An 11,303-nucleotide genomic window follows, 5' to 3' on the forward strand; every position below is an offset into this window, starting at 1 on the left:
GGTACCAGTACACTGCTTCTCCACTCATCAGGCATCCTCTCACTCTCCAGGAAAAACACTATTTTGACATATTCAGTCAAAATCCTCAAGAATATCAACCATTATTTTTATATCTCAAATATATTTTGAAAATTTCAAGAGAAAGACACTATTATTGACATAAGTTCAAATCTGAAGAACCTAAACCATTATTTTGACATAATCAGTCAAAACCTGACAAAAGACATCATTCTGACATCAAAATTTGGAAAAAACTGAATTGTTTTGATATTAAAACGTCAGGCTTTCAACATACTGCTGCCAGAAATTTTCCTCTTGACTTGAGATCAAGCCGTCACATTTTGGCCAAGTCAACCCTGAATTTACTTAATTAACTCTCCAAGTGCGTAATGTAATTAACATAGACTGTATATGCAGGAGCTGCAGGAGCTCGGTGCTTGGGCCCTTAATTACATTTGCTTTATTTAAGCATTTATTTTTTCAGTATTTGTAAGGATTTTACATTAAACCCCACTTCTCTACCTCACAACACTAACATGAAAACAAAGTTAGTGTTCCCCTTAGCGTTGCTAATTCACCCTTTAACCCTGAAGATCAGCCCAGACTGCTGGTCACCATAGCAACACAGACAACAGTCTCACTTAGCTAGTAGCTAACGAAACGGCAAAGAGAAAGATTTAAGACGTACATCAATAATGCAGGAGTTATTTTTGTTTATAATCTCTCCAGCTGGTTTCCTGATACGTTTCATCTGCAGCGAGACACTAACAAACTCTAAAAAGTCGAACGCCGAGAGACATTTTTGCAATAAACTATTTTGCCTTTGTGGAAAAGTTTCCTGCCGGTAATGTGAGAAAAGTAGCTGTTGCTGAGCTAAAGCTTAAAGCAGAGCAAAGTGAGTCTGTGTTTTCATTTATATAATTTTTTTTTCAGTCTATACTAGAACATTAGAACATACCGAGACATATTCACAGCCAAGATGTTAAAACATTACACCAGTGAAATGGACATAAAACGTCGCGGCTCGCAAGGTGGTCTAGTTTTTATTGAACATTTGGGTTGCCCCTGCCATAGGTAATGCGGAGGCCCCTCCCAGTAGGTCAGGCATCGGCAACTCAAGTTAAGAAGAGCCATTTTATCCCGTTTCAGGAAAAATCAAGCCACCTTGGCAGCCACAACGTATCTGTAGGCATTTTACGCTAACATGAAAGCAAAGTTAGCGTTTATTGCTTGAATCTGCTGATCTGATCGATAAAGTAGAAAATAGTTTGTATTTATCACTTATTTCATATTAGCCGTGTGAACGTTTTTAATTCATCTGTTTTGTAGGGTTTTTTCCCCCAACATGTGCTCGTTTCTGGGTTTCTCTTTTCTGTGTGTATTCTCGACATAAATAAATAAATAAATAAACAAACACAAACATTCCAGTGTCACGCGCCTGCTGGGCGGAAGCGGAAGTAGTCCTGGTCTGAGAGCGGTGTCATGTGACAGTGTTTCCGCTAGCCGCAGCCCGGAGCAGAAAAGAGGGGAGAAAATCTGAACTTTCCGCTATTTTTCTCTCTCAAACGGCGCAGTCCGCGTTTTTACGGCCCTAAAGGAGAAGCTGGAGACAGACTGAGTCCATGGGGTGCTGTTACAGCAGCGAGACGGAGGCCACCGAGCAGGTTAGCCAACATACTCAACGGCTACCAGGCTGCGCTCAGGCTTCTCCGTCGAACTCTCCGGTCCACCTTAAATAGTGCAGCAGCTACGCTTTGCAGCCGCAGGCTCCAGAATGTAACCGCAGCGTCATTTAAGGTGGACCGGAGAGTTCCAGCAAGAAGCTTACTTTAGCCTCGTTAAAAGCTAGCAGCAGCAGTTTGGGGTTTAAATTGGTCAAACTGCGTTATATTTAACGCGCTAAAGCGGTTCGTTTAATCCGAATACGGGCTTAAATCTCGCTAATTTGTAGGAGCGTTACTTAGGTTAGCAGCTGGAGGGGCGCAAAAAACTTACAGACTGCTTGTTTAGTTAGTCTGTTTACCTCCAGCAAAACAAAAATGTGAGCGTACGTTCATTATATCTTATGATAGCTCGTTTTTAATGCTGTTCACATGAATAGGCAAGCAATATGAACGTAGTCTATAATATAAATAAATACATGATGGTATAGATGCTTTAACGCATTTGACTATCTGTGTTTCACCTTAACAGCAGGAATGGAACGAATTCCTCATGATCAGTTCAGTAGCAAACTCTTGAGTTTCCTTGTTTATTTATAACATAAGTCAGTCATGGTGGGAAACAAAAAATGAGCGCTCAGTTTTTCCTCTGAAGGACTGTCAGAGTTGTAGTGCTAATAATATAAACTCACAGATAAACCTTTTCCTCAGATTTTGGGTTGGTACAGTGGACTGAGTAGTATTTCTCCTCTTCTTTTGAGAATTTGCAAGTATTGTTGTTCAAAGTAAAGGCTAATTTTTATACGATTTTGATTGATCTGTGTCGACTTGGGTCGGTATTCTGATACAGTGTCAGAAAATATGAGTTAGTAGATTTGATGAAAGGCAGAGTAAGTCATTATTTCAGAATATTAAGTGATTGTTCAGAGAGAGAAAATTGAAACTGACAAACAGCAGCCGGACAAAACAACACAGATGTGTGATATTACACTATTTAAAATAAAACCAGTTGTAGTTGTAGTATAATCTATTTCTCCTCGCTCCTCTTAAAGTCAGTGTTAAGCTGCTGTTGTTATCACATAGCAGAGTTTGATTCACTTCACATTGTTTCAGGTTCTGAGCAGTTCTGTGATATTTCACTCTGGATTTGTTACAGAATCAAAGGTTTCTTTTCACCTCTGATTGCAATTCAGTGTTATTTTTTTGCTGATATTCATTTTGTTTGCTGTCAGATATTATGTAATAACCTTGTTGCAGTTATTAATTTATTATCCACAGTTTTTAGCTGTTAGTCATTTGCTTACATTGCAACGAATAGAATGAACAAGAGCGGGAAGGCATTTATTGAAACCCTCACATGGTGCTGTAACGCCTATAGAGGGCAGCATAGTCATGTTTGTTTATTTGAGCTCGGATTGTTAATCTCAGTTATTTATATGGCGTTTAATCATTCAGGATCTGCTTTGTGGCTTTGCGTTGTTTGATGTCATCATTTTTCAACCGTTTTCCAACCTCTCTTTATCCCTCACAGTTCAAAGGGCTGTTTCTCTTGCTGTACCTTTAAGACTGATATGTAAATGAGCTCTGTCCTGATTGGCTGTTCTGTGTTGTGCCTTATTCAGAACGCAGCACAGGCTGTAACACTCGTGAACAGGCGGGGATGGATAGGTGTACACGAGTTGGCTTTTGTGACATCACAGAAACAGTGAGATCAAAGCAGCCTGTTAGTACAGTGAGTTAAACATGCTGTGGGCTCTTTAAGTGCAGGTGCTGCTGTCCTGCTGCTCTTCTGCGCCGTATCAGAGTTCAGCTATAGATAGAACAGGCCACGGCTTCACCTGCCAGAAAGTGGGAGGGGCTCGGTGAGGACCGGATCCAAACACTGGGTGGACAAGTGGTGTCGAAAACCGCCTTTAAGCAAGAGCGCTGTTGCTGCAATGGGATAACGGCTGGAGCAGAAGTGAAAGCTGTTGTAGACCTGTTAGCTTTCAATACATCGTTATTTAGGAGGAATCATTACAAAATCTACTCGGTTCACTTTTATTCTCTCATCACATTTGCACAGGTGTGGATGGGGAGTGAAAACTGTGTATTAAATACACAAAATGTAAATGTTAACAAACATAGTATTCCAATATCCTCTCACAGATAGACAATACAGCACACACACACAGCTGTTATTATGTCATCATGGTCATTTAAGAGCAGCGCAGCTGTGTATGCCGACTGCAGTCTTTTTATTAGCCTGCAAAAAAACACAATGTGAACTGGCTGCATTGTGTTGAGGGAAATAAATGTAAATAAAAGAAAGCAGTAAGAGCCTTTATTGACATATGACTGGGTTTATGGAAGCAGGTCTAACGTCTAAGCTGGTGTGCTAACATTTAGAGGGCAGCGCTGGATAGAGGTGGGCAATAAGACAATGTTTTATCGTTATTGTGATAAATTATGTTACAGCACACTTTTGGAGCATGTGAATATCGTCAGTATGATGCTACTGTATCGGATCTACTACATATTTAATTACAAATTGAGCATAATTAGGCCTTTTTCATTAGTAAAAAGCACTAAATTAATGAATTTGATTTTTAATGAGTTTAATTTAGCCCGGTGAGTGAAACACGGAATAAAATTACTGTATTTAATATTTTTGCCCCTAGCAGCTGCTTTTTTTTTTTGTCCGATCAGAATAAACAGTAGTGTATTTTGAAGTAGGGCTGGGCAGTATGATGGTATATATCGTTATTGTGATAAATTGTGTGAATATAATATACTTTTCTGATCATATTGTGTAGATTGTTAGTGCTGTTAGGCACTGACCTACTGCATGTTTCATTATAAAGAGATTAGTCAGTTTAACTGGATTTAGTGACAAATATTGAATAAAATCACTGTGTTCACAGTTTTTGGTTTTGATTTTTTTTTTTTTTTTTAAATGTAGCTCTACTGGCCCCTTTTTTCTCTGTTCCAACTGATCTGATCTCTGAAAAAATAACTATTGTGCTATATTGTGGGTCATGAAAATACATTGAAGTGTTGCAATATTATTTTTTTTTACTTATTGCCCACCTCTGTCCTCAATTATCATATTGTCCACCCTGTCTTGGATGCATGATGATGGCACAGTCATATCAGTACTGAGTGATAATTAGATTTAAGAATTATATGAAGTTTACATTTGATTGATATTTCAGACAAATATGAGATGACATGTGTATTTAACTCCAGAAGAGCAGAATGTTTGTGAGCCTTGGTTTCTGTGCAGTTTATACATTTATGTGTCAATATTGGAAAATTAGCTCATGAAAAATATCAGATACCAGCATTTCTACATCAATGCAATCTTTATTTCTATATTATTTTGTTGTTGCTGTAATAAATGCTATGTATGTGAGATTGTCTTAGTGACAAAAATAGAGAAGATCTAAAGGTGGGGTGCTGGGGGGGTTTGGGGAGAGATGCCTTCAACAGTTTAACTGTTTACTGCAGTCATGATTAAGAGCACTCTGTTACCAGTGCAGCCCAACATTCAGCCACATTAGCCTTGTAGCTCCTGTGCTACAGCTAAAGACGCTAAGACTTCAGACACAGCGCAGCATATTTGACTGGATGTCTCACTTTTATCTGTGTGTGTTCGTTTGTGTTTGTGTGTGTTGTCCTATGCAGGATCGATCAGAGCGTAAGCCGCTGATTCCGCATCCAAACCCGGACAGTAAACCCCCCAATGGGACGGAGCGGAGCCCACCGGGACTGTCGTCCACACGCACCGATGAGCAGGCCCTTCTCACCTCCATCCTCAACAAGACCGCAATGTATGTACACAGACACCTACGTGCTCACCATGACCTTCATATACATTTCTTATTTTTTTCTCCACATTTAAGTGGTTATGATGTAAACAGTGGTTTGGTGTGAAACGCTCTGTTCTCGATAAACTTATTCAGTAAGTATTGCTCACAGTGGTGGTGATAGGAACCAGATGTCCACCTCTAAAAGCTCCTCACGGAAAGTTCCTACAGTACATGGTTCTGAATTCACTGCCTGATGACTGAGATGCTGTTTTATGATGGTTTGAGAACTTAAACTCACGTAAATTCACTTAAACTCAACGGTAGAGGGATACATGCAGGGCGCTGTGAGGCAAAATAGTCTATATGTCTGTTTTTTTATATATAATGTTTAAACGATATAGAAAATGGTAGAGCCGTGAATGCTCAAAGAACCCTTTGCACGATTAAAGGGTTCTTTGCATCATGAAAAGGCTCTTAAGACAGATGGAGAATGTGCTGTAGATGTTTTATATAGAACCTTTTCCAGTAGGGTTCTTCTATTGTTATGATGTCAAGTGTGTACTAGTGGAAGAACCCTTTTGAGTGTTATTTAGAACCCTCTTCAAAAAACGCTCACATAGAACCATCTGCAGCACGTTGTGAAGAATCCTTTCATGATTCAAAGAACCTTTTAATCATGCAAATGTTTTTGCCTGGAGTAGTGGGCAGCCCTATCTGCAGCGCCCGGGGAGCAGCTGGGGGCTAGGTGCCTCGCTCAGGGGATCGAAGCGGCAACCTTCCCGTTGCAGGGCTGGTTCCGTAACCTCCAGCCCACAACAAACAAATGATTCTAACTGGATTTCTGATCACATCTACCTACCCTAGCCATCTCACTATCTAGAGACCTCACTGTGGGTACCTACCCTAGCCATCTAACTATCTAGAGACCTCACTGTAGGTTGTGAATGAGTAAAAAAATAAAACAATACAGCTTAGTGGCTAGGCTAGGCTAGTGCTCCTGCTTGGGTGACACTGCAGAGATGCATGCTGCGCATTGTAGTGAGAGTACATTGATGAAAAATAGAAGGGCTGTCGATCACAATGGTTAAGTAAAGACAAAGCAATAAAAATTAAATATGTGCAGCTTACTTCTCGATCAGTTATTGGCCCGAGGCTGGTTCAAACTGGACTTTAGATTTCTGTTATACAGATGCTGGTACAGCTTTCTGGCTCGCTAGTTATTTACAGCTGTTTGCATTACTGTTAACATGAAAAGTCTCCATACATCCCTGTACAAGGTTAACACTATATCTTCTTTCTCTGATCAGGAGCATTATTGATGTATCAGCTGCAGACTCCCAGGGCATGGAGCAGCATGAATACATGGACAAAGCCAGACAGTACAGGTGTGTGAACCTAACTGTGTGTGTGTGTGTGTGTGTGTGTGTGTGTGTGTGTATGTATATATATATATATATATATATATATATATATATATATATATATATATATATATATGTATGTGTATATATATATATATATATATATATATATATATATATATATATATATGTATGTGTATATATATATATATATATATATATATATATATATATATATATATATGTGTGTGTGTATATATATATATATATATATATAAATAAAATGATAAAATCCTGTAATACACTACAGGCAGCGTTGTTTCTTGGTCATTTATGGACTCTCAGAGTGTTTAATTGATCCTCCTGTGTGTTTCAGCACTAAGCTGGCTGTGTTGAGCAGTACTCTGTGTCAGAAGAAGCCGGCTCCTCTGCCCTCTCTCACCAGCCAGCCTCACCAAGTGCTCGCCAGTGACCTGGTGCCATACTCAGACGTCCAGCAGGTGCAGCAAGATTTCTGACTCTTCCAGTATACAACACGGTTTATGTGTAGTTTCAGATAAAACTAGTTTAGATTCATGTTTTTTAGGATAACAGTGGATGGTACTTACTTTTTACTAAGAAACTTTTTTAACAACGAAAGTTAATATTTTTGTTGTGCATTAATAGTAAAAACAGAGCTGAACAATAAACAGATGAATCTGACAGTGTTGCTTTCTAACACCTGGCAAAAACTGAATTTAAACAGCTTTCTGTTCCACCTTAAATGGACCACAACAGGTCATTTAACCATTTCATTTAACCCAATATTTAATTGAAAATAGTACAAAGACAACAAATCAAATGTTGAAACAAAATTGTTTTAAAATATTTGCCCATTTTGAATTTGATGCTAGCAACATGTTCCAAAAAAGTTGGGACAGTGGAACAAAAGACTGGTAAAGTTGTGTAATGCTAAAAAAAAAAACCCAAACACCTGGTGGTTTATTGGCAACAGGTCTGTAACATGATTGGGTATTAAAAGAGCACACAGTGCTGATCCACACAGTCAGTTGTTGGTTGTTGTTCACAGACTGTCTGTAATTAATCTAAATCTGTCTTCATGGTCTTTGCAAGTGTTCAGGGTTCTAGATATACTCCGAAAGAGTGTCATTAGTAATCATCATATTATTAATCACATGTTCGTATCGGTCAGCTCTAACAGCGCTCTCTCTCTCTCTCTCTCTCTCTCTCTCTCTCTCTCTCTCTCTCTCTCTCGCTCTCTCTCTCTGTCTCTGTCTCTGTCTCTGTCTCTGTCTCTGTGTCTGTCTGTCTCTCTCTGTCTCCCTCCAGGTGTCTAAGATAGCAGCATATGCATACAGTGCCATCTCCCAAATAAAGGTGGACGCCAAAGAGGAGCTCGTAGTGCAGTTTGCTATTCCATGATAGGGTTTCATCTCGACCCCTCAGCCCTCCACCCCCACCCATGTCTCTCTTCCTCTTTTCTTCCCTTTGTGCTCGTTCTTCAGCTAACTTAGCCAGCGGGGGATGAGCCTGCCCCTCTGCTGCCCCTCATCCAATCAGACGCATTGTTTCTCCAGAGGCTCCTGTGGGACATCCTGCTTTGTGCGTGCGCTCTGATAGTGAGTTCACCCTCGTCCGGACTGGTGACGAATGCATGCTGAGCAGCTCTTCAGGCCTCTTTCCACTTTCTCAACAGGATCTTAATAAACTCACCATGCTCGGTTCCGTCTGTGATGGTTCCGCCTGCGATGGTCCTTCTGTAGCGGTGTGTTCAGGTTTGCAGCCAGACTGATCAAATCTAGACTCTAAATCTGATCACCTTTATAGTTTCCACACGATTCCCCCTCTCCAGGCTCCGCCCACTGATGCACAGCTGGTGTTGTGAGGTTGGATAAACTTTACGGAGAAAATCCCACTCGGCCCAATGAGAAACTGTAGCTCAGCTTTTGTTCATTTTGTTTTGCTTTGTTTTGTCTTTGTTGTTGTAGATAATCAAGCATAGAAACAACAAACGTTGGCGCAGTTACAAAATAAAAGCTCCAGGTGTGTCCAAACAGAATGACCTTTTATATACACACAAACTAAACGTCATTAGAAATTAAAGGGCCCGTATCCTACATTTCTCGTTTTTTTTTGTTTTTTTTTTACCCCCCTGAACTCCACTTACTACATAAACGGTCATGTGCAGTCAACACCAAAAACAGTCATCATTCATTTCTGAACAATAATTTTCTTTATCCAGTTTAATTAAACAGGCTGTTTCTGTTACTGTGCCTTTTAAGACCGATATATGTAAATAGACTCTTCTGATTGGCTGCCCTGTATCCTATTCAAAAAGCAGCCCAGTCTATAATGTCTGAGTGAATGGGCGGAGCTAATCTGCTGCAGGCTGAATAGGTGTATATACGCAACTATGACATCACAAAAGCAGTGAATTCCAAACAGGCTATTTCATACATTCACTGTATAGATTGACATTGACATGTTTGTGGGCGGAGCCTGAAGGGGGTGGTTAGTTTTTAAATTCTAAGCTGCTGTGTAGGTTTGCTTATGAAAGTGAAGTATTGATTGCTGCATGTTTGAATGCTCTCATAATTAATAAATAAAGGTTCTGAAGTTAGGATTGTACGTTTAAGTTCTGTTTAAAGGCAGTTGTAACACTAAACGGTAGTTAGTGGCGCTCGTTCTGTTTGGAAGTTCTTTCTAAATTTTGATTGTTTACATTTACGGAAAAACATTAGCACAGGTTTATCCTCAAACATACACACAGGTTTGTTTATTCTCACGTGTAGGCCCTTTAAATAGTGCGACTGTCCTTGTCATGATGAAACTTTAAAGTATGTTAATGTGCTGAGATTTTAAGTCATTTTGCAGCAATTCTGTTGGTCCATTCATCATTCATTGTTCACAGCTGGATCAGCAGTGTGGAAACAAAAATTACAAAATAAAAGATTTTTATTATTGTTTTTAATTATGAGTTTATGAGGCCATGGAGGTGATTATGTGCCTGGCTGTGGAATGTTCTAGATTTGTGCAGTCTGGCTGGAGATGCAGAAATGGTGGGCGGAGTCTCAGCCTACATTAGAACATTGGCTCCTCCCTCTGTCCACTAATTCCATTGTTATCATAATAAAGAAAGCTGAGGTGGCGTGGGGTGGGGTCTAAATCATGTATATTCATTAGCTGTGTGTTAAAACTGTCGAAGGAAGCCGGGTCGGGGATTCTGCTTCTGTCTGCCATGAATTTGGGAGGTTTTTGATCATGAACCTTCAGATGGAGCTCTGCCAACGTTCTGGATGAACAAACAATGCTAGAAGTTAAGCAGCGTACCTGAGTGTGGAGTTCTGTTTGATGACCTGTAGCGGATTGTGGGTTGTGCACAGATAAATTTAGGGGGTTTTGGCGGGGTTTGGGCTGTGATTATAAATGATATTTTTTTGTGTTGATGCCTTTAACACGCAGAGCACGTCTCTAAATAGAGTAAAGTTGCGTCTGAGCTTCAGAATCAGGAGCATATTATTTTCCACAGTGTGGGGTTTCTGAAAGGAGGACAGTTCCATCATTTAAGCCAACCGTGGAGATTTTACAGCATAAATGTCCCTCACGCTTCCTTTTGGACAGGCCTGTCTTAAAGGGGAAGTCCAGCGAATTTTCAAAATTGAAAAATGAATAATGCATCATTTAGTGTTTAAGATGTAAACAGAGTTGTTTGGTGTGAAATGGTTTAGACGTCTTTACAGTGGTGGTAATGGGAACCAGGGCTCACCATGACTACAACACAAATATAGACATTTTACTTACCATCCAGAACCACCAGAGAACCTACACGAGTCTTCTGAGTTGATATGGAATGTTGATGGAAAACTGGAAAATCTGGAATAATCAGTTTTCTTTGAGGACTATTTTGTCTCACAGCACCCTGCATGTCTCCCTCCACCATGAATGGAGTTTAACTCCAAACTATCATAAAACAGCGCCTCAGTCATCAAGCAGTTAATTCAGAACCATTTACTGTAGGAACTTTATGTGAGGAGCTTTTAGAGGTGGATGTCTGGTTCCTATCACCACCACTGTGAACAGTTCTGACTCGGTAAGTTTATCTAGAACAGAGCGTTTACATCAAACCACTCTGTTTACATCTTAACCATTTAATTATGTGGGAATTTTGGGAAATCAATGGGATTATCTGGCTAATCGATCAATCCTGTTTTGTGAAAGAGCCCCCCCGAACAGCAGCACTTTTAGCCCGCCAGTCCAACTTTTAAACAGGAGAACACAAAATGTTATAAAAAAAAAAAAACAGAACTAACAATACATTTTATAGACACAGTTATATAGCAATTTAATATGCGTATATAATAATAATAATAATAATAATAATAATAATAATAATATAATACTAAACAGGAATTCACCATTGAGGATGTTCTCTGTGACTGCTGTACTTTCTATACATAATCTGAAATAATCAGCAGCGAAATGTTTGTAAT

The 11,303-nt window shown here is 39.6% G+C and overlaps 1 protein-coding gene across 1 annotated transcript; it reads left to right on the forward strand.

Annotated features, from left to right (window-relative positions):
• The first annotated feature begins 1,463 nt into the window (after positions 1-1,463).
• lamtor1 (late endosomal/lysosomal adaptor, MAPK and MTOR activator 1) lies at positions 1,464-9,961 on the forward strand. Its single transcript, XM_017684496.2, has 5 exons — positions 1,464-1,664; positions 5,328-5,473; positions 6,760-6,837; positions 7,190-7,313; positions 8,143-9,961. Exons 1-5 carry the CDS (start codon positions 1,623-1,625, stop codon positions 8,233-8,235), a joined length of 483 nt encoding a protein of 160 aa, XP_017539985.1. The 5' UTR covers positions 1,464-1,622; the 3' UTR covers positions 8,236-9,961.
• Positions 9,962-11,303: the final 1,342 nt, after the last annotated feature.

Source organism: Pygocentrus nattereri, chromosome 17 (assembly GCF_015220715.1).
Source record: "Pygocentrus nattereri isolate fPygNat1 chromosome 17, fPygNat1.pri, whole genome shotgun sequence".
NCBI classification, from domain to species: domain Eukaryota; kingdom Metazoa; phylum Chordata; class Actinopteri; order Characiformes; family Serrasalmidae; genus Pygocentrus; species Pygocentrus nattereri.